Source organism: Gossypium arboreum, chromosome 11, assembly GCF_025698485.1.
Source record: "Gossypium arboreum isolate Shixiya-1 chromosome 11, ASM2569848v2, whole genome shotgun sequence".
In the NCBI taxonomy this organism is placed as follows: Eukaryota; Viridiplantae; Streptophyta; class Magnoliopsida; order Malvales; family Malvaceae; genus Gossypium; species Gossypium arboreum.
In genome coordinates, this window is record NC_069080.1 from 17,837,883 (window position 1) to 17,862,983 (window position 25,101).

The 25,101-nt window shown below is 29.5% G+C and overlaps 1 protein-coding gene across 1 annotated transcript; it reads left to right on the top strand.

The window, feature by feature from the left end:
• Positions 1 to 13,761: 13,761 nt before the first annotated feature.
• LOC108470929 (uncharacterized CRM domain-containing protein At3g25440, chloroplastic) lies at positions 13,762 to 17,134 on the top strand. The gene is made up of 4 exons (XM_017772456.2): positions 13,762 to 14,073; positions 14,907 to 15,231; positions 15,426 to 15,833; positions 16,223 to 17,134. Exons 1-4 carry the CDS (start codon positions 13,958 to 13,960, stop codon positions 16,757 to 16,759), a joined length of 1,386 nt encoding a protein of 461 aa, XP_017627945.1. The 5' UTR covers positions 13,762 to 13,957; the 3' UTR covers positions 16,760 to 17,134.
• The last annotated feature ends 7,967 nt before the right edge of the window (positions 17,135 to 25,101 follow it).

A 25,101-nucleotide genomic window follows, 5' to 3' on the forward strand; every position in this document is an offset into this window, starting at 1 on the left:
ATTGTGTGAGTAACCAAATAAGATAGTAAAATTATAAAGATGACTTATATAATGATATTTTAACTCTACTTGTAAAATTAAAATATTTTATGAACATATGATATAACATTTACATTCTTATAAATATACTTTTATATTTCTCCATAAATTTTATTTAAAATTATCTTATAAAATGCGATAAAATAGCCAAATATACCAAAACACCAAACTGACTCCTAATTACTCTCTAATTTTAGATCTAAATTGATAACCACTTATTTTCATTAAACCATATTTTATACTTTTTTTAGTGTGGAATTAGGATGCTTAAAATCCCATTTTTTCCCCTCCACTCCCACCTTATTCTTTTTTTTTTTTTCATCTCATTCACTTAATCCCTTTGAATTTTCCTTGTTAGTAATTACCTTCTCTCATTATTTAAATTTTTTTTCCCTTTGAGCTTGCAACATTGTTTTCTTGTTAAAATTTACTTTGTATTTGTTTTTCAGATGGATCCTATAGAACTTGGTCGAATGTTTCAAATGTTTGATAGAAATGGAGACGGTAAGATCACAAAACAAGAGTTCAGCTATTCGTTAGAAAATCTAGGCATCTTCATTGCCGATGATGATTTAAGCCAAATGATTGAAAAGATCTGTAATACTCTGAAAATATTTACAGTAAGATATTATCCTTAATATAGTAAAATAAGGAAATAAAGTGAAAAAAAAAAAAAGAAGAAGGAAATTTTGAGTTATGTCAATATTGAGAAGTATATTATGATATATTAATTCAAGAAAGGACTAAATTGTAAAAGTGAGAAAAGTTTTGTTGCACAAGAGTAAATACTCAAAATTTGAGGGGTTAAACTGTAAATATAAAAAATTTGAAGGACCAATAGTGTAAATATTTTAAGAGTGGAATAATCTAGAAACTAAGGAAAATGGATGAATTAGGACCAAATTGAATAGATGAAGAACTATGAGGGACTAAATTGTAATTTTACCAAATTAAATGATGACTCAAGGATGGAATTTTAAAAGATAATGAAGAGCAAAATGGTCAATTGGAAGAGAGAGAAATCTAGAAAGTAATAATGATGCTAGAGATATTTTGATATTTTATAATTATTTAATTAGATAAATATTATTTTATAAATATTTTAATAAGATATTTTATTATTATTTTATTAGTATATAAAGAAAGAAAGATGAGAAATTCTCATCCATATTTCCCATGCACTAACGTGAGAGAAAGAGAGGAAGAAAGAAAGTTTTGCTTTCTTTACAATTTGGTCCTTTTTACCAAAAATTCACCATTTTCACCCAAAAATCAAATGAATTTCCATAGTTACCAAGAGAGAAAAATGTTAAGGAGACCATGGGGAGTTAGAATATCAAGTTGGATTCAAGAAATAGAAGCTGGAGGAGAGAGAAAATCAAGTTAAAGATTAGTATCAATAGAACAAGGTAAGTATATCAAAATTTCAATATGTTTTTAAGTTTGTTATTATTGACAAAGCATGGAAATAATATTATAGTAGAGTTTCTTACATAAGGTCCTATGTTCATGATATGTTAGTGAAGAGAAAATAAGAGAAAGTGATGAGAAATGGTGTAGAAAAAGAAAATAAGGGTGTTATAACATGGTAATTAATATATTGTACTAAAACAGTTTTGGACAGCAGCAGTAGTCTAACTTTGAAAAATCATAAAAATTGTAGAAATATAATTATAGGATGAATAAAATATGAAATTAAAGCTTATTAAGTCTAGTTTCTTATATAAGAAATTATGTAAGCAATGGAATTGTAAATCATTAAATATGATGAATTTTGTGAGACAAGGTTAGAATGATTTCGGGTTCCCCTGTTCTGACTTTGTAAAATCATAAAAATTGGATAAAAATAATTATGGGTTTAAATTTATATTTTTAGAATACTTAATGAGTCTATTTTCAATAGAAATAAATGGGAACATTATTTGAATTCTGTACAAGGAGATAATTAATTTTTAGTAAAGAAGGGTCAGAACTGTTAGACAGCAGAACATGGGTAATTTTAAAGAATAAACTGTTCTTATTGGATAAACAAAAAATTCTGAAAATTTTATGGTAAGAATATATATGAGTCTAGTTTCAGGGAAAATTAGCGGATCTTAATTTGGAGTTCTATATCTCCATATATAAATAATTTAGTGACCATGACGCAGATAGACAGCTTGAGTATTCATAAAAGTAAATAATAAAAATTATGGATAATGTTACTTACAAGTGTATTATCTACATTAAGGATGTGGAATGGAGAGGAGGAGGAGGAAAAATATGTATGAATATTCATCTAGCATGGCTAATTTGCATATTTTAGGCTCAGGGACTAAATTGAATAAAAGTAAAACTTTATGAGTAATTTTGTAAAAATATCAGAAATGACCAAATTGCATGAAATGGATTATTTTATTATTTAAATTACAAAATTGAATGAAATTATTAATTTAGTTCAAGATCGGAGGAAAACATGTTTTAGGGATTAAATTGAAAAGTGTTGAAATTATGGAAAATTCTGATATTTTATAGAATTCATGGACTGTTATCAATATATATGAAAATAATAGCTGGAAATAAGGATTAAATTGCAAGAATTTTATTTTCCTGACCCTAAGGATGAAATCATCATTAATTAAAAGTTGAGGGGCAAAATGGTAATTTTGCCTAAAGCATTAATTAAATGCATTAGAATATGAAATGAATGAAAATGATGATCAAATTTATTTATAAAGATCTGGACGACTCAAATATGAGACTCGATCGTGAAAAAGAAAAGATATCGGATTAATGAAATTATAAATACAAACAAGGAATGAGGTAAGTTTGTGTAACTTGAATTGTATTTTAAATACTTGAAATATGTGGTTATGTGATGAAAATATGATTTGAATGTTCAATTCATGATATTTGATGAAATATTGATAATACTCAAATAAATTGAAAATAAATCCGGTTGAATGAAAGGAAAATTGATGGATCCTCGAAAAGGAATTGACGTAAAAAGGATCTAGCAGGACGGGTGATCCTATCCCGATATAGCCCTCCCAAGAACATGTGTAAAATGGATTTAGCCTGGATGGGTAATCCGAATCGAGTCTCAATTCACTTGACTGTAATTCAGATCCAAGCTCATTAGAGTAATTGTCGTTGAGGATTTAGCACGGACCGTAATCCCGACAATACTCTATGAGTTTATATTATGAGGATTTAGCACTGACCGTAATCCCACTGTAAGGATGAGGTTCATGGAGTGTGCTCTCTGATATGAAATGTGTAAGACCATGGTTGAAAGATACCATGGCAACGTGATATGAAATGAACAAGACCATGGTTGAAAGATACCATGGCTACATGACAGAAAATGAGTAAGACTATAGTTGAAAGATACTATGGCATCATGTCAAAGATAAATAAGACCGTGGATGGGAGACGCTATGACATCTGTTGGACAATTGATATTCAGGTAATATGTATCAGATGACGAATGGTTATATGAAATGGTTGTGTGAAATGTTTACAAGAACTGGTCATATGGAAATATATGTACAAAATAGTTGTATGAAATAATTATGAAGATAGATAAATGAAATAAGTATGAGTACATGGAATATAATTTAAGTTAAGTTTGATATAAGCTATTATCGAAATAAATATACATAAAATATATGGAAATGATGGAGCATGAAATATTAATATAATGAAATGAATGATATATGCTTATGAAGAAACGGTAAGAGCATGATATGTTTCATGACATGTACATATATGATTATCTTTAATATGTTGGTACAAGAAAATTATGTAAGTTGAGACTATTATTGAACTCAAGTACGATACGTCGAGAAAATAGTTATATCAATGTTGAATTTATATGAGATATGTGCAAATACACTAACAATGTTGCTGTTTTATGCTTATACAAATACCAAACTGTTGATCGAATGGTAATATATTTATTTATATGATGCGTTGAATCGGTAAGTATTTAAATTTTTTTTAAGTGATCTGCAAATGGTAGTAATGCTCCAAAACCCTGTTCTGGCAACGGATGCGGGTTAGGGGTGTTACAAGATCGACGTGAACGGAGACAGTTATGTCAATATCAACGAATTTGGAGCATTGTATCAAACGATAATGGATGATAGAGATGAGGAAGAGGACATAAAATAAGTGTTTAAAGTATTTGACCAAAACGGAGACGGATTCATTACGAATGAGGAGTTAAGAACGGTTTTGGCATCATTGGGGCTGAAGCAAGGAAGAACAATAGAAGATTGCAAGAGGATAATAAAGAAAGTGGACGTGGATGGAGATGGAATGGTTAATTTCAAGGAGTTTATGTAATACCCCTCTAACCCTAAACCGTCGCCGGAACAGGTTTACGAGGCATTACCGGAGAATCAGACAATTTACAATTAATATTAAAATAATTATCGAACATATTATAATACAATCATAAATTCATATAAAACTTTTGTTAATTGACTCTTTTAAAAAAAAATCAATATAACCCCTTTATAAATATTTAACCTTCCTTGCAAATTTCAATTGTAACCAAACCAATTCCAGTATTTCAACCAATGCATTTATATACTCAAATATACTTAAATCATACTTGACATATTGACTTAACAACTTAATTAATGAAAACCCTATTATCATTTCTAATTAGCTTATAAAACTATTCAAACCATTTTAATTCAATACCAATGCCATAAACAATTTTGACCATTTCACTAATTTAATTATCAAAACACCAAATACCTTTCTTTACAACAAAATTTATATAACATACCAAAATAACCATTATAATCCCTATGTACATGCCACTTTCACTTAAAAAGAAGAAACATCACCAAAATCTTGATGCTGATGTCGGGATCATTTGGGTGCTAGACCGGGATACTAGACTCCTATTAACCTGCGCCCAGAAATAACCGTACGCTGAGTATTCCTTACTCAGTGGTATTACCATAATTCAAATTATAATAGCAATAAAGAATTATAATTCCCAAGCATGTAACTATCCAATTTCTCAAATATCAATTCATTCTTAAACTTTCTTTAATTAACAATAACAATACAATTTTTAGCTATTCTTCAATTTCCATCACATATCACATGTAACAATTTCAACCACTACATGAACATTAAGTTCATGTCTTTCATTTTCAATCTCAATTTCAATCCATAATTCAACTTTCTCATTTCTTTTAATATTTTCAATAATATAATCAATCAATTTATTTTAAATTTCTCATTTCAGTTGTTCACCTTATTAATAAATCCAGACTTTGACAGATACACGAATTCCAACCCAAACACACCAGTACGGCACATTGTGCCTAAAAAGGTACATAGTACCTAATCAGTATACGACATATAAGTGCTTGAAACGACACACAAGGTACCTGAAATACGACACATAAAGTGCCTGATTGGAAAAGCCGATAAATCCCGTACTCTTTCAAATTCTATGGCATACCAATTATATCCGACTTAGCCCAACTAGTTAATAGGGTATTCCATATTACTTTTCAATTTCATTCTCAATTTAATTACAACTCAATTCAATATACTTTTCCATTTCAATCCACGTACAATTCAATTTCAATACATATTCATCATTCAACTCAATTTTCATTCAATTCAACAATAACACTTACCTTATAATTTACTTACCATATACATAAAATAATTTAACATTTAATGAATAAATAAACAATTTGAATTATAGTAATACAAACCCAAATCTCGCAGTTACTCCTCGACGACCATCTCCTTCCCTTTTTGTGCCGATACCTCGAATTTTTTATTAGCTACGAAAATTAAATAATTATACTATTAATTACAGCACAAATTTTACAATAATAATTGAATTTCTATTCAATTTATTCCTTATTCTCAATTTGATCCTAACTAAGTTCACTTACTTTCCTAACTCAATTTATACTTTATTTCTATTCAAATTTTGACCAAACTCAAATTTAACTATTAAATTTTTAGCATAAATCCCTAATTTCGAATTTTTCTCAATTTAGTCCCTACAACACAAAACTTATAGTTTCTTTTACAATTTAATCCCTTTATCAATTCTAACTTGAAATTCATTCAATTAAATCCCTAATTCAACAATTTGTCCAACATGAACCATGCTTAAAAACCTATAAACTTCCAAAACCTCAACTTATTTTCAACAAATCTTTGTTTTAAAGCTTCTAAATCATCAAAATTAAATAAAAAAGCTTAATTGACTTACCAATCAAAGCTTTAAACCTTAAACCTTTAGTTTTTCCTTTTTCTTTTCTTTCTTTCTTTTTTCTGCTCTATTTCGAATGCCTCTGTTTCTTTCTTCTTTGTTTTTCTTTTTATTTCTTTTTGGTTTTTTACTTTATGTTATAATAATATAATATATAATAATTATTTAATAACAAATATCTTTTAACTTAAATTATAAGTAATTATATATTTATTTTACATTTGTAATAATAATTTTATTACAATTGTCATTATTTAATTTGTTTATCAAACAAAATTTATAATTTAATTATTTAATTAATAAATATTTATTTTTCAATTTAAATATAAATATTACAAATGTATAAATTTTATTCATACACTTCTAATAAATCATCTCTATCCACTTGTTTTTCATTTTATTTCATCAGATCATATTTCATCATCCTATAAAAATCTCTTAATATAATTAATATAAATTATAATTTAATAAATTAATAATAATAATACACTATAATAAATATCTATTTAATAACAAGTATAAATACTACAATTGTACACGTATATTTTTGTACATTTGTACAATATATTCACCATCCATTTGACTAATTCGTAATTTATTTATCATACAATTATCTTTATTTTATTTTTTCCTATAATATAATATCTTAACTTTAATTAATATAATTTATAATGTTTTAATTAAATAATATTTTTATAATATAAATAAAAAAATCTAAGATTTTTCCATGCATTGCCGCCTCATCTTAAGCCATTGGCTTATTTACCTATTTAGTCCCTCTTATTTTCTTTTACTTAATAATTAAACTTTACACCTTATTCAATTTAGTCCTTTTTACTAATTACTCTAAATTAAGCTAAATTCACCTAATTTAAACCTAATTAAACACACCACTAAACTCATAAATATTTATAATAATTATTTTTGAACTCCATTTACTAATACGGAGGCCCGATATTGTACTTTTCCAATGCCCGTGAATTTTGGGTCATTACAGTTTAAGCATATGATGAAAGGAGGTGAATTTGTCGCATTGAGTTTAAGTTGATATGTGGAGGGAAACAAATTGTTCAAATATATAAATATCTTCTAAACTAACCTTAAATAAGGTTTATGATTAATATAGAAGATATTTGTGTATTTCAACGAGGCTTAAACATCTGTGAAAGATCGTGTTTGAAATTTAACCGCTGACTTCAGTTAAAGTTCAATTGGAAGGTGGTAGTAAGGTTTAATCTGTTAGTTGTAATTTAAATATTATGTTTTTTTTTTTTGTTAGTAATTTTTTTCGAATGTTGAATTGGATCTTAAGTCTCAAACTGATCTTCATCTTGAGGCAATGAACTTAAACCTACTTTAAACATTGGTGGGAGAAAAAGAAGTTCATTACTTAAGGGGGCTACTTTTGCAACACCCCCTAACCATAAACCGTCGCCAGAATAAGGTTACGAGGCATTGCTGAACATATCAGACAATTTACAAATAATTCTTAAATAAATAAAAACATATTATAATATAATCATAAATTCATATAAAACTTTTGCTAATTGACTTCATTTTTTTCTTTTTTAAAAAAAAACTCAATATAACCCATTTATAAGTATTTAACCTTTCCTACAATTTCAAATCGCAACAAATTCAAAACCAATATCACAATCCATACAATTTCATATTCAAATACATCGAAAAAATAACTTAAACATCAACTTAGTAATTTGCTAAATAAACATTCGCATATATAAAAGAGAGAAAGAAGAAACAGAGAACAGACGAAAAAGAAAGAAAAGAAAGGGGAAAGAAAAGAAAAAGGGAGAATTGGGATTTGGAAGCTTCAAGTTTAATTGGAAAGCTAAACTAAGTCCTTTTCTCTTAAATTTGATGTTTTAAAAGCTTTAAAACAATGTTTTATTGAAATTAAGTTGATATTTTAAGAGTTCATAGGTTTTCAAGTTTAGTTTATGTTGAACAAAAAGATGAATTAGGGGTTTAATTGAATGAATTTCAAGTTAGAATTGATAAAATGATTAAATTGTGAAGTAAGCTATAAGTTTTATGTTGTAGGGACTAACTTGAGGAAAATTCAAAATTAGGAAAATATGCTGGAAATTTAATAGTTAAATTTGAGTTTGGATAAAATTTGAATAGAAATAGAGAGTGAATTGAATTAGGAAAGTAAGTAAACTTAGTTAAGGTTAAAAATGGGAATGAGGTAGGAATTGATTAGAAATTTAATTATTTATTATAATTAATGTTGTAATTAATAGTATAATTATTTTAATTTCCATAGCTAGCAAAGAACCCGAGGCTTTGGCACCAAAAGGAAAGGAAAAAGTTGTCGGGAGTAATCAAACAAATCCGGGTTTGTATTATTATAATTCAAGTTATTTTTATTAAATATTAAATTTTTAATTATATGTATGGTAAGTAAATTATGAGGTAAGTATCATTATGGAATTGAAAAGGAAATTGAATTGATGATGGATAAGTATTGATATTGAATTGTATATTGATGAAAAGTGAAATTGAATTGATTCGTAAATGAATTGAAAGTGATATTGAATTGAGAAAATGAATCGAAAACCCTATTAACGAGTCGGGTTGAGTCGAATATAGTTGGCATGCCATAGGATTGGAAGAGTTCAGGGATACTTCGACCTCGAGTCGATGAAACTGTTACTCCGGATAGATTCGATGAGGTACTGGGTACCAACTTTACTTCGGCTAGGCCAATGAGACACTGGGTGTCAAATATTACTTCGAACTATCCAATGAGGCACTGGGTGTCAATTTGGTGTGTTTGGTTGAAATTGATACTAAAATGATATTTTGATACTTGGTTTAATGAAATGGAAATAGAATTATCATAACATATGTGGTAACAAGTTGAAATATTTGACACCCAAACACACCAAATTGGCACCTAGTGCTTCATCGAATAGTTCAAAGTAATATTTGACACCCAGTGTCTCATCAGCCTAGCCGAAGAAAAGTTGACAACCAGTATAAAGTTGATATCTAGTACCTCATCGAATCTATCTGAAGTAACAGTATGACACCCAGTGTCTCATCGACTCAAGGTCGAAGTATCCCTAAACTCTTCCAATCCTATGGCATGCCAACTATATCCGACTCAACCCGACTAGTTAATAAAGTATTCGATTCATTTTCTCAATTCAATATCACTTTCAATTCATTTACGAATCAATTCAATTTCATTTTTCATCAATATACAATTCAATATCAATACTTATCCATCATCAATTCAATTTCCTTTTCAATTCCATAATAATACTTGCCTCATAATTTACTTACTTTACCATACATATAATTAAAATTTTAATATTTAATAAAAATAACTTAAATTATAGTAATACAAACCCGGATTTGTTCGATTACTCATTGACAACTTTTTCTTTTCCTTTCGGTGCCGATGCCTTAGGTTCTTTGCTAGCTACAGAAATTAAAATAATTATACTATTAATTACAGCATTAATTATAATAAATAATTAAATTTCTAATCAATTTTACCTTATTCTCAATTTAATCCTAACTAAGTTTACTTACTTTCCTAATTCAATTCACTCTCTATTTCTATTCAAATTTTATCCAAACTCATATTTAACTATTAAATTTCCAGCTTATTTTCCTAATTTTGAATTTTCCTCAAGTTAGTCCCTACAACATAAAACTTATAGCTTACTTCATAATTTAATCATTTTATCAATTCTAACTTGAAATTCATTTAATTAAATCCCTAATTCATCTTTTTGTTCAACATAAACTAAACTTGAAAACCTATGAACTTTTAAAATATCAACTTAATTTCAATAAAACCTTGTTTTAAAACTTTTAAAACATCAAATTTAAGAGAAAATGACTTAGTTTAGCTTAACAATTAAACTTGAAGCTTCCAAATCCCAATTCTCCCTTTTTCTTTTCTTTCCCTTTCCTTTCTTTCTTTTTTCTGTTTCTTCTTCTCTCTTTTGTTTCCTTTTTATTTTATTATAGTTTATTTACTTTATTTTATTTGTTAGCTTAACATATATTATATTTTTATTCTAAATATCTATTAAATATTCAATCATATATTCACATTTGTACACCATCAATACCATACATTTGTCATATACTTAATTTTCAAGTAAATAAATAAATATAATACAAATGTATATATTCTCATTGTTACAATTGTCACTACTTAATTTGTTTATTATACAAAATCTCACAATTTAATTATTTATCTCATAAATATTTTTTAATAATAAATATCTATTTACTAATTAAATAAAAATATTACAAATGTACATACTTAAATTAATACACTTGTATTTTATCTTTACCATACACTTGACAAAATCATAATTTATTATCAACAAAAATCTTATACTAATTATTTAATTATTAAATATCTTTTAATTTGATAATAATAGATAATAAATATCTTATGCTTAATTAATAAGCAAATTAAATCTATAAACTATAATTATATACATATTTTAATTACACATGTATTATTTTATCACCATCCATTTGTCAAAATCATAACTTATTTATCATATAAAAATCTTATAATATAATTATTTTAAATTAATTTAATACAATTTATAACTAAAATAATATATTTATAATTTATAACTTGACAAAATCTTAGATTTTTGTTTTAATGTTTGTTGCCTCATATACCAAATGTGGCTTAATTACCCATTTGATCCTTTATGATTTCTTTTAATCTATAATTCAACTTTTACACCTTATTCTATTTAGTCCTTTTTCCTATTATTCTTAATTAGACTAAATTCACCTAATTAAATCCTAATTAAGCACTCAACTAAACTCATAATTACTTCTAATAATTATTTATGACTCGGTTTATTAAGACGGAGGGCCTATAACTCACTTTTGCGGTGCATGTGAATTTTGGGTCATTACAACTTTATACAATGGATGGATGAGATAAGGTACATGTACTTACTAACATCTCTAAAAAATTGAGTCGAATACGAGAAATAACTTGCATACGCATCCTCATTGGGGACTTGGGCTTGAATGATTAGTGACATTTGTCAAATTGTTATGAAGACACACTCAGATAGTACGTAGGTTAGATAGGTTCGATATGCACTTGTTGATGTCTCTATTGACAATTCAATTGTATGCATTGTTGCCTAAACTGAGGATGTTGTCCTTGTTGAATAAGAAACAACAAACCATATATCTTAAACCAATCGTAATAATTCACTGATGGTGCAAAATTATCACCCATGATCCATGTGCCTTCAACAATAATGCTGAAGACTAACATCCCAAAGGTTGAGCCACTCTCGATGTGTATTGAGCCAATGTTACTCGTTCTCTCCATACAAATCAATCTTATGTGGTTGTTTTTTGTTATAGTGTGACATCAAATCTGTTGAGGCCAATTTGAAATTTTATGCCCCCATAGATTGTGAGCCTCTTGGGGTATATGAAGGGATGACATAAATAGTCTCTGACACATATGGATTTTATTGTAGTTTAGGATGGCCCAAGACATTTAGAGAAGGCCAAGGAACCTCAATATGCTCTATTAGTTTGACTTGTATGGAAGGAATGAGCAATATTGGCTCAGTAATCCCCAAGAGCTACTCGACCAGTTGAACTGTATTCTTCAGAATATTATTGAGGGTGCATGGATCCTAATAATAATTTTGCACCTTCAATGGATTAATACAATTGGTATATGATCCATGGACTACTGTATCTTATTTAACAAGGACAGTATTCTCAATTTAGGTAATGACATATATAATCGAGTCGTTGACAAGGACATCACCAAACGCATGTTGAACTTACCAAACCTAATACTTAACCCACATACATACCATTCAAGTGCAACCTTATATCAAATTGGCAATAAATTGATCCTTCAGATCTAGATTTTTTCTTGGTGATGACAAATATGCCAAATGTTTCAAGTATTTAGCTCGATTTTACTCAAATGCTAATGAGCGTGGAGCGTTGGTACACACCTTATCTCATTCATCCATTATATCATTATTCACCAATGGACCCCTCGTGTATTTCTTATTCTCTCACCTACTTTAAAATAACTATAAGCTTTTTGACCCAAAATGAAGATTGAGGTGAGACTCAAAATCCAATCTAACTTTCGTAGTAGTGGAATCAATTATGTAACTGCAGATAATTGTGTCATGGAACTCATTTGCCCTTATGCAACAAATGATTGTATATATTTTCTTAGATTAAATGTATATAATATGTTTTTAATTAGATTTTATACGATCTATTTATTTAATTCAATTAACTTGAATTTATTCAACGTGTTATAGCAAACATTAGAAAGAATTACCAATAAATTCAAAAAAATTATTAACATAATATTAAATTATATTACATAACATTAAAAAACAAAACATAACACCAAACTAACCTTTTGTTTTATTAAAATAACGTTTAAATTACATCACATTTTATTTTTGAAACAACAAATCTTCAATTAAACCCTAAAACCTTTCAATTAAACTTTAACCGAAACTAATTTGTAAGAATAAGCAAATGTGCAAATAGTAGATGGTTAAATTCATGGTCAAGTATGATGCTTATTTAATTCTTAAAGGATAAGACTGTACCAGCTTTGGTTTAAGTTAAAATTGAATGATTATAAGATTTAATCTAAAGGTTAGGACTTAAGAGGCTTGGGGTGTGTTTTCAATATTAGGGGAAGGAGAAATTAAGTTTTGGAGATCAGATCTGAATATTTAATAATGATTAAAGATGTTCATGTGTTAGGTTGAGATTAAGTTTAGATCGAGTTTAAGCATGATATTAGATTAGCATATTTTATATTTGTCTAAATTCGGCTTGAACTTAAAATATGAGCCTAAAATGATGATAAAACCTAATCATATTTGTAAATGATTAATTCAAGTGACTTTTAGACTTACCCATATTTTTGTTTAATTTATAAAAAATATTTATATTATTTTTAATTTAATATTTAATGATTTATATACTTTTATAAGCATGTTAATATATATATATATATATATATATATATTAATTTCTACATTATAGTATTATATATTATTATTACAAGGAAAGATCTTTTACATTATTTTATATTTTTTGTATGATTAATATTTTGATTATCAAACACTTATATTTTATATTTTATTTATATAAATCATTTATGTCAAATTTGATATAAATTAGAAACTTTTATCATTCAATAAATATTAAAATATATATATATATATATATAGCATTTTAGATTGATATGGTAAAGATAATATATTAGATCGTTTAAAATTTACATATATAACAAATATAATTATATTGATCAATTTAATTATTAAAATATTAAAATATTAATGATATAAAGAAATATTAATTCACTTATTATATATAATATTTTATATTATAAATTTAAAAATGATTGAATATTTGAGCTAAATCCCAACTTATGTCTAGATGAACTTAATTTTTTCCCAAACTTATTCTCGGGTTCTTTTACTCGAACCGTCTAAAATTTCGAGTGGAATTCCAAGGTTCGGCGCAACCCTTTACTAACCGTGCGTGCGGGCCGGTATTAAACCGGTTCAGAGCTTATAATTATAAAGCCGAATGCAGGATCTGAGATGAGACCCGGACGGAGTGAAGAAGAGAGACATAGAAATGGCGGGTAGGGTTTTATTTTCAGCTTCAGTGGGTCTCCGAAAATCTCATAGCCTCATGATTCTTTTCTCTAATTCAATCATTTCCACCCCAAATGCGTCCCTTCCCAAAGCCAGGTACCTCTCTTTGTCTTTGTTCTTTTATGTCTTTTAGTGGAGTTGAATCTGTTTTTGTTTTTCTTTGGCTATGGATTTATTCTTTAATAGTTTCTCAGCTGCCATCAGTTTCCCAATCCGGTAATAGGGTTCTTTTCTTTGTTCCAATGCCATTCTGTTTGAAAAGAAATGTGTTAATTCACTGAAGCAAACCCACTTCTGTTTTTCTGTTCATATAAAAAAAGAGCTTGGCCGTCTTTGGCAATTTGGGATGATTTTCAACAATCAAAAAATGGGTAATCTTTGGGGCTCGTATTTGATGGGTTGCTTTCATCTCCATTGGAGTTACAGTTTATGTTCACAAAACTTAATGCAACATTGATCTTTTGATTGTTGTAAATATATGATATCTTAGAAGGTTTAGTGGGAATTTGATGTCCCTTATATTATAATCTTTAACAAATTTAATTGGATTCAACTAAGAACCCTTTGGCTTTGGTTTCATTGTAAAGCCTTATTAGCTTTTACTCCTTTGCTTTCATAGAATGGAGAATGGCTTCATGATGTCCATTTTTCAAATGATCTTATTGCCTTTAATGTATGGATCCTGTTGTATTTTTGTTATATGCTTTTTCCCCCTAGTTTTCAGAAGCCCATTGTCTGTTTTCTGGGAAACATACTGATAAAACTTATCAGATAACCAGTTAGATGGAAGCCTTCCAGGCTTTAGCCCTGCTGAAGAATGTGTTTAATATATCATTTGCGCGTGTGTCTATTTGTGTATGTGCATCTGAAAATTTCACTAGAAAAGAAAGAAATCCTGAAAAAATTCGAATGTACTAACTATGCAGTAGTTTGGTTGATGTTATGTGCAAGGCTTTTGGTCCACAGCAAGCTTTTTCCCCAACCTATGACAGAAAGAGGTTTCTGCTTGAGAGGCATGTCTGGATTCATTCAGCTCCATCTCTGAATGCTTCTGAAAACGTTGTTGGGACAGTCAACCATTTCGAGGGAGTTTCTAGCATCAAGGATGCTTATAGTGGTAATCTTAAGGCAAAGAGGAAGAAATTAAAGAGTAAACGAGCTGTAGTAAGGTGGTTGAAATTCTTCAGGTGGAAGAAGAAGAAAGATTATGAAAGAATGACAGCTGAAGAAAAAATTCTTTACAAACTTAGAAAGGTATTCCCAGTTTTTCTTCTAAAATGCTTGCATATTCATTTGGTTGGTAATTTCAAGCCACTACTCTCTCTGTCTCGTGAGAGATCGAGCGATTTTGAAGTTGGGTTTGCTTAGATAGTCTTATATCAGCTAGTACCTAAAGGTTCTTCTGTTTTAAACTTTTTTCACGTGCATTTTCTCCAATTGCTCTTCAGGCTCGGAAGAAAGAAGAAAGACTTGCTACAGCATTAAATAAGATTGAACCCACAGAATCATCGGAAACAACCCATGATCCAGAAATATTGACTCCAGAAGAGCACTTTTTCTTTTTGAAGATGGGCCTCAAGTGCAAAAATTATGTGCCAGTAGGTAGACGGGGAATTTACCAGGGTGTAATTTTGAACATGCACCTCCACTGGAAGAAACATCAGACTTTGAAGGTGGTGGTTAAAACATTCTCACCGGAGGAAGTCAAGGAGATTGCTGCTGAGCTAGCAAGATTGACAGGTGGGATTGTGCTCGACATTCATGAAGATAATACAATAATTATGTACAGAGGAAAGAATTATTCTCAGCCACCGACAGAGATTATGTCACCCCGGGTCACACTTTCTAGAAAGAAGGTTTTCTTCTCTCCTTATCTTTACTTCGTTCTGTTTTTCACCCTAGTATTGAGAATCTAAAGAATCCTGGATCACTAGCATACAATTTACAAACAGTTCCTTAATATGAGACTCTTCTAATTTCTCCCGTAAAGAAAACATGTGATGGTTGTCACCCTAGTCACTTTGTACTCATTTCCATATCTTGGAAAAGTGTTCTCTTGTTTGAGATCATTTTCGTATCTCTGCTATATGGTTTAACCCCAGCATTGAGAATGTTCTCTTAATACAAGATCAAGCATGTTACTATTTAAGCTCCCATTTGGTTGATTGCCAGCAGAGAGGTTGTGATGTCTTTGATTTCCATATTTGATTGTTTAAATTTGCCTCTGTTCATTCCTGCTGTACAGGCTCTGGATAAATCCAAATATAGGGATGGCCTTAGAGCTGTTAGGAAGTACATCCCAAAGCTTGAGCAGGATCTCGAGTTGCTACGTGCTCAAGCTGCAAACAACTTCAATCCTGTGGAACATGTGCCAAACGCTGATGATCAGAATGTGGGTTCTGGGAAGAGTTCAAGCACGCCACTGGAGGGTTCAAATAAATTGAAAGAATTTTTGGATGAGAGCAAGGAACTTACAGAAAATGAATCCAAAACAGATTTGCTTTCGGCTTCTGAATCTGAGGACCTGTCAGATATTTTTGAGACTGAGTCTGACACAGAGACAGAGGAGAGGGAAGAACAACCACTTTTTCTGGATGAATTTGAGAAATTTCCAGTAGAAAGTGATGGAGAACCCGAAGATTTTGAGGAGCACTTACGCCAAATAACAATGGGCTCTAAAGTCCCTGTGACATCTGAGGAAGATGTTAACTCTCCAAACTTTGATGAGGTAGATCGGATATTTTTACGTGCTGCTTCACTCCTAAAGAAAAAGAGGAGTTAGGAAGATTCGTGATTAGTTTAATTCTCAAAATAGATGTTGCATATGTACATTTACTCTTGCTTCCCCTGTTGAGGCTTGACTGCATAGACAGCACTTAATGCATGTAAAAGTTGCAATGCGACATTTTTCGGTAGAAAGAGATGTGCATGTGCGACATTTTTCTAGCAGGCAGAACGTGTAAAAGCATGTCAAATTTCTCAACCTCAAGTTTCTCGTTGCTATTGTATACCCGTCTCTTCAAATTGCCATGTATTGATATTATCTAGGTTCAGAGAAAGCAACTTAATATTTTCCTTCATAATTGTACAAACACTTGGTTCTGATATAATTTCGTTCAGAAGGTTTATGAATTTACAATTTGCTTGAAAGAAAGAATCCATTATAGGAAGAAAACATTAAGGACCATTTACTTAGTCTCGTACTTGAGCATGCCTACAGTTCTATTCCTACTTGATTAGGTACGAAACCTGAAAGAGTGATGGCTCGCCAATCTCGATCCTTACTTTTCCATCATCTCATTTATACCGATGTAATATCATGAACCAGTAAAAGCTAATCTTATATGCACCTTGATTTGCAATTAGACGGCTGATCAAATTATTCTGTGATTATGCTCCTTTGCAAATCTGGTAACAGCCCCTTTAACCCCATCCCTTGGAGCCAGTGATAGGTGGGGGAGGAAGAACCTTGTGTTTTCTATACATTGAATCTTTACAAATTTGGTAACAAGCCCTTTAATCCCATCCCTTGAACGTCAATTGTGGTGGATTCGCACTTTAAAACCAATGCGTCTGCCATGAACAACGTAAAATTCCTTTGCGTCATCTCTTGACTTGAACTCTCTATGCCTATATACGATTCCACAGCATTGGCAAACAAAGGCAAACTCTCGCCAGACTCTTCTATGATCTTGCCAACTTCTCCCAAGCATATATCAATGTTGTCTGAAAGCTCGTGACCAGCCAGTTCCTGCTCATCAAAATTTACTGAATCTATCCCTTTGATTAGATTTTCTCTCCATTATGCTCTTTTTTCTACAAAATATTTTATCTTATGAGAAAGCTGCCGGCAAGCGAAACTGAAATAACTTTATTCTTCCTATTTGTACAGAAATTTTGAATCTGACTGAAACTGAAAAGAAAAATAAAAAGATAAATGAGATATAAGAAGAAAAAGAAGAAGAATGATGGAAAGTTTAGCGACTATGAATACATTCAAACAATAAGCAACTACATAAGCGACATCATGAACCCTTTAAACCCTCACCGGATGATCACTATATACAAAATAGTGTATGGACTACCAAGGGTCTCTAATCAATCTCAAGAACAAAGCAATTATGTGAAAATTTAACTCCTTTCACTCATAATAATATTAATTTTACTCGTTTTAAATATTTTAATAACTATTAACGATTTGAGTTTTGATCAAGTTTCGTGTTGTTCCTCCACCCCATACTTGAAGGTGGCATACTAACAATATGAACTTGACCAAATCTTCCTCGATTAGCTTTAGTCTATCATTTTTATCTCATTTTTAAAATTTAAATTTATTTTATTCTTTAAATGATTTTTGTTACCTTTTGTTGTTATTTGAATAAATGACATCATCTTATTTAGTTTTTTATTTGTATAAATTCAGTTTGTAATTTTCTTTTTCATCCTTTCCAAAACCTTATAAATAACTAATGTTCAAATCAACTCGCAAAGCCTAACTCAATATTGAGGTTCTACTACTTAATTTATTGTACGGAGAAAAATGATCTAATTAGTCCTTTCCAAAATGAAATATGTTAAGTAAGAGCTTTCTCAAGTCTAGCAAAATACAAAACTTAGAAAAGTCATTAATTTGAACCACTTAATGACACAGTTCACCATCATTCAGGCATTTAATCAATCAAATTTTTCATCTTAGATCGAGGTTTCCACACTTTAGGGCCCAATTTAGTCACTTGATTTGCTAGGCTCAGGAACAAGGTTAGAAGAACTTGTCAGGTTCACATGGAGGAGGCATCTGAAAGGTGCAAGAGACAGATTATTTGATGCCCAAAAAAGACTCTAAAAGCCTCTAAGAGGCTCTCCACCGCCTTACTGTAGCTAAATTACCTTAGCGTAGATATTTCAAACTAGAATTGATCTTGATCGTCCGTTTAGATAAATATTGGCTATTGGGTGTAACGGATAGCAACAATAAATAGGGATCACCTCAACCCTTAATTTACGCAGCAAGGGAAAACTTGATATTGAAACTACCAGTCTCTTACACTCGTAGATTTCAAGCTTCTGCAAGGATTGAAGGATGATTGGCAACCTTCCCAGCAATAGAGGACATTCTCTGATTGAAAGAAAACGAAGGCTGGGGAATTTCAATACTTGCTCATCATCTTCACATAGGTCCCACTCCTTCCAATTCAGCATATTGCCAAAACGCAGAGACTCTAATGATGCCATATTGCTTATTATTTTTCATGCAAGCTTACTAAGCATAAAGTTTACTCCCTCCTTTCCATTTCTTTTAGTGTTGTCAGGTCGGCTCGAGGTTGGAGATCATCAGAGGCAGCATCACACTATCAAGATATCACCTTCGAAAAGTTAACATGTATAAGTTAAGCGTACACAAGTGAGTGGCATGTATAAGGACTTGGTTTTTATGTTAGATGTTGTTATGATTAGCCCCCTCTTGTACATAGTAGGGCACTGTATCTTTGTTCTTCTTTTTTTATTGCACAAAATTTAATTTGATAATATTTCAACTCTTATTTAGGCTGAATTTAGCCACACCAATTGTTAGTTGTTTAAACCTAACGATGTATCTAGCTAAACTATAGTTTCCGACACATGAAATTAACTTAGCCTCAATTGATTCATGTAATTACTTTTTAAAGTTAACATTTAAAAAATTTTCAAATTTTAAAACTTAAGCTCATAAGTTGAATAATCGGTTATAATTCGAGTATGCAAAAGTATATAAATAATCTTTAAAACTACTAATTCTTATACCAAATAAATTAAAATTTACCTATTGCCATAAAAGGTTTTCATTTTTAATGTTTCCCTACCCTACATCTATAACGCCCCTAACCCTTATCCGTTGTCGGAATAGGGTTTCAGAGTATTACCGAAACATTCAGAATAATTTTTCAATTAATTTACGTAAATTACTATTCGTTTACCGAGATCATACATGTCGTCCTTTATATGGACCCTCGAGGCTCAAAACAAGTGTTGGAATCAAATCGGGACTAAATCGGGGACTCAGGAAATTTTTGCGAAATTCTAAAAATTTTCCTAGGTGCAGGGCTCACACGCCCATGTGGTCAGGCCGTGTACTACACACGCCCGTGTCCCTAACCTGTGTAACTCTCTGACTTTTAAAACATGAAGAAATTGAAGTCACACGGCCAAGTCACACGCCTGTGTGCTAGGCTGTGTGGCAAATTTTTATTTTCGAAATTTAGGTGTAGTTTTCACACGGCCGTGTAACATGCCCGTGTCCAAAGCCGTGTCAACCACATGGCTGAGACACACGCCCGTGTCTCTGCCCATGTGCCCAAGTCTGGGCATTTTGTTTCTCATTTTTAAGATGCAAGGGACACACGACCGGACCACATGCCCATGGGACAAGCCGTGTGTCACACACGGCTAAGACACACGCCCATGTGGACAAAATAAGGCCATTTCCTTGCCTCATTTGTCACCCAAAACCTACCATTTTCCTACACTAAAACTCACAAACATATATCCACCAATCCAACATCATATTCACAAGAAAATTTGACATCAATCATAGAGTATTATCTCATGCATCAATAGATATAAACTTACTCATGTCATAAACTTGTATGCTAACACAATTTCATCAAACCAACACATAATAAGCACTTATGTGATTATCAAAACACCACTTTAAAATAGCCAAACTTAGACCATCATTAGTCACTCCAATGGTTAGGTTACAAAACAACCATTACAAGCCTTCATTGGCCAACTAAGCTTATACATACCATTATACCAAAATTAGATTTCTATTTATACCAAAATGAGATAGTGGATAGTGTGATGACTGCTCCGACCGACTTCCAACCTTCGCGAGCTTTGAGCATTATAAAATAGGGAAAAATAAACGGAGTAAGCATTTTATGCTTAGTAAGCCCATATAACGGGAAATAAACTTACCGGTCTTATTTATTAACACAAGCACACATAAATACATATTCCATCAATTTTGGGTAAGTTACCTAAACACATACACTTATTCAAACAAGTTAGTCACATAATCTCATATGAATATGAAATAAACATAGATGAGCTCATCACATTACAAGCTTCCATTAATTTCACATTTGTACTCTTCAAGAGTCTTTTCCGTCGAACTATTGAAATTTTGATGGATGATCGGGTAATATACACATGTGCAAAAATACCCATTGGGTACATAATGAAAAGGCACACCCTTGAGTCGTACATTTTATCGTAGGATTACCAGTCCAAGCTAAATCCTATCCGTAGCATATGCTCTAAAGAGCTTAATATGGATTAACCATCCAAGTTAAATCCAATTTATAACCTAACTCAAGAGGGCTTACACTAGAATTACCCGTCTAGGCTAAATTCTATTTTTAACATATGCGCTATTATTTTCAACCCATCAAAATTCAACATTCGACCGGAACACGATAATTTGTCCATATTACACAACTTAAAACTATTTCATCATGTATATATATCATCTCACACATAACAACACAATCATACAATTCAATTCAAGCATATTAACATACATGTTTAAGTTACACGAACTTACCTTGAAAATGGTTCGTTTTTGAATTTCAACTAATCTGAAACCTTTTGTTTTCCTCGATCTAGTTCCGTAGTTGGTCTTTCTAGATCTATATGGATAAATTTAACTATTAATCTATCACATTTCATATAAATTTGCATTCTATTGTATCTTAGGAAAAATTACCATTTTGCCCCTATCCTTTTCAAAAATTCTGATTTCGTCCCTAGACTTGGAAAATAAAATTCATGAAATTTAACCCTCTTTCCAAGCCTAGTTGAAATCTATAAACAACATTTACAACACACATTTTTCACAAATTTTAGAATTTTTCATGGGTTTTTACCATTTTTCATTTTAGTCCCTAAATCAAGTTTTCATCAAAAATTGTTTTGTAAAAGTTGTTTATCTATGAATAACTTTTTTATTTTCTACCATAAATTTCTAATTTTCAACATATTCATCCATGACCCAAATTTCATACCTTGATAACTTTTCAAATTAATCCCCTAAATAGAGAGATTAGACTATCTCGGTTTCAAAAATATAAAAATCATTAAAAACGAGACTTGATTTCATACCTTTTCAAACTTGGTAAGTTGTCTTCCTCTCTCCTAAGGTTTCCATAGAAATTTTGGGGAAGATGATATGAAATTAGATGAATATTTCTTTTTATTTAATTTCCATCTTTTAATTTTAGTGATTTTCAATTTAGTCCTTTGCCTTTTCTAATTTTTCCATGGATAGTCATTAAAATATCTACTAACTACTCTTCAATGGTCTAATTACCATATAAGGACCTTAAGTATTGGATTTCATATCTATTTGATTGATATAGCTACTAGAATCTAACTTTTGCATTTTATGCAATTTAGTCCTTCACCTAACTAACCACACAATCGATAAAATTTTCGTATCAAATTTTTCATATGACCTTCCTATCATGATGCCAATCATAAAATAAAATAAAATTATTTTTTTATTTTTAACTTGAATTTGTGGTCTCGAAACCACTATTCCGACCTCACCAAAATTAGGTTGTTACAACATCTTTTTAAAAAATAAGTTGAGAGATACCAATAACTATCTGAAAATAAATTAAGAGTAAATCATTAAATTTAATAAAATAAAATATTATTATAAAACAATCTTAAATTAATTCATAAATTAATTATTTTCAATAACTGTATAAATTAATTTCAAAATTATTTTTTAATTTGATTTTAAACTTAGATTCAATTAAATTAATTAAATACATTTGATTCCACTAACCGAGAACGTATTTACTTGTCTGTAATCATATTATATTTGTGATATAATATTTTTTAAAAATGGCAATATAATAGAATAACTAAAGTCGAAAGTTTTATTTCTTATTGTACAATTTTACATTTTTTTATTTTATTTATTCTCAATAAATCATTTATTTTAATCGCTACCTCCTTATAGAAATGAATTAGATAAATTCAATCACTTATATAGATAGATATTATATTTATTATATAGATAGATATCATAAATAGAAATTAAATGATATTAATAATAAAAGTTATCGAAAATTATGCATTTATATGTTTTTTTCTTCTATAAATTGGATTTGGTAGAGAGAAAATATTTTCCTCACATGTTTTATTTTTTTCCTAAAAATAGTAAATGTATTGATGAAGCCAAATAAATTATTTTGTCATATTTTAATAAATCAATTAAATTTATCTTTAAAACAATTCATTGCATTGATATTTATCAAATTTAATATCAAAACCTTATTTTACTTTCTAGAATTTAGAGTTGTCATTATAAAAGTTTTGAAAGGCGCTTATTGGTGGTATCTACAATTAATCAAATCAAATAAATGATTTTTTTTTTTAATATTTTGATAAGCCAATTGTGATTGGCTTTAAAACAATTTATTGCATTGATATGTGTCACATCCAATATCAAAAATCTCATTTTACTAAGATTTTCAAATGACACCTATTGGTGGTACATATAAGATTCGAGACAATTATCATATTTGATATTTATCAAATCCAATATCAAAAACCTCACCTTCTATAACTTAGAATTCTCGTTACTGAGAGTTTTGAACGACTCGTGTTGATTGTACCTGTAAGACTCAGGACAAGTATTAGCATAAGGTATATGAATAATTATGAAGTTTGTTGAGTGTGGTGTGACTCAAACCACTAAACAAGACTTATAGCCCACTTACCTACAAATATGATATCACATAGGCTAAGTGGTACTATGCTTGCAAGTAAATTATTTTTAAGCGTTGGTTGGTGGTTTGAATCCCCTCACATCTACTCTTCATAATAATTATCAGCCCCTTCCTCTCACTCTCAAGCAAAAGACTTGTCAAAGCCTCAAATCCCAACATTTACAGTGTTCATGTATTTACATTTTAAGGCAAACAATAACAATATACATATTTTTGTTTTAGTCATTTTTATTGTAATTACTAACGTTGAAATTTAATACTCCTTCATTAAATCATTAACGATGTTAGTTTTTTATTGGTATAATAATAAATTTAGCTCTTCAATGTTTCTGATTCTCAATTTAGTCTAAATCTAAAAAATTAATAAATTTAACCTCAACTTTATACATTTCATCAACTTAGTATTGATTCTTTAAAAAACATTTTAAAAAATTAAAATTTATTTTTCGAGAATAATACATGAAATTTAATAAAATAATTACAAAATTACAAAAATATATAATTATAAATAAATGAATATTTATTTTTCTTATTTTCTAACATGAAATTTATTTATTAGATACTAATTTTATAAATAAAAAATTTAAGTGGGGAACCATGAATAAGATTTGTTGATTCAATTTTTCTCTTTCCTAACATTAACGGCTATTATGTTTAGGTTGGGTTAAAAATTGCAACCTTAGGTCGAAAAGAGTGATAATCAATGTCTTTAAGTTTTTGCCCAAAATGAGTTTATTACATTTGAGGTTGTGCTTAAAGGTGGACATGATCGGGGACATGATCGAGGAGTCTAGAGTTAGGGTTATTGTTGTAGGCGGTTGTGGACGAAGGTGGTGCCTAGTGCTTGAAAAATTTGATGAGGATTAAGGAGCAAGACCAAATGTATAATGAAATTTATTATTTATAAAATAAATTAAAAAAAAAGGAAAAGTTTGCATATTATTTAAGTTTTGTTTGTGGTTTTTTAAATATATATTATTTATTAAAGCATTATTTTAATAAATAATTTTCATGTCAAAAAATGTAGTCATTTATTTATAATTTGTATATATTTTATTAAATCTTATATATTTTATCAAAAATAAACATTTAAATAATTATTTTTATTTTTAAATATTTTTGAATTTTTAAAAAGTAAAACTGAATTGACAAAATGTATATATTTGAGGACTAAATTTGTTGAATTCTCTAGAATTGAGAATAAATTGATAAAATTAAGTAAACATTGAAGGGTTAAATTTGTTATTATATCAATAAAAAAGGTCATCGCTAGTAATTTGACGGAGGAATGACCAAAGTATTAAATTTTGATAATGTTAATAATTAAAATAAAATTTTTAAA

Coding starts and splice junctions, on each gene's coding strand:
- LOC108470929 (XM_017772456.2), top strand. CDS start 13,958: ATGGCGGGTAGGGTTTTATTTTCAGCTTCAGTGGGTCTCCGAAAATCT. Junction 14,074..14,906: donor GCGTCCCTTCCCAAAGCCAG/GTACCTCTCTTT, acceptor ACTATGCAGTAG/TTTGGTTGATGTTATGTGCA. Junction 15,232..15,425: donor TTCTTTACAAACTTAGAAAG/GTATTCCCAGTT, acceptor ATTGCTCTTCAG/GCTCGGAAGAAAGAAGAAAG.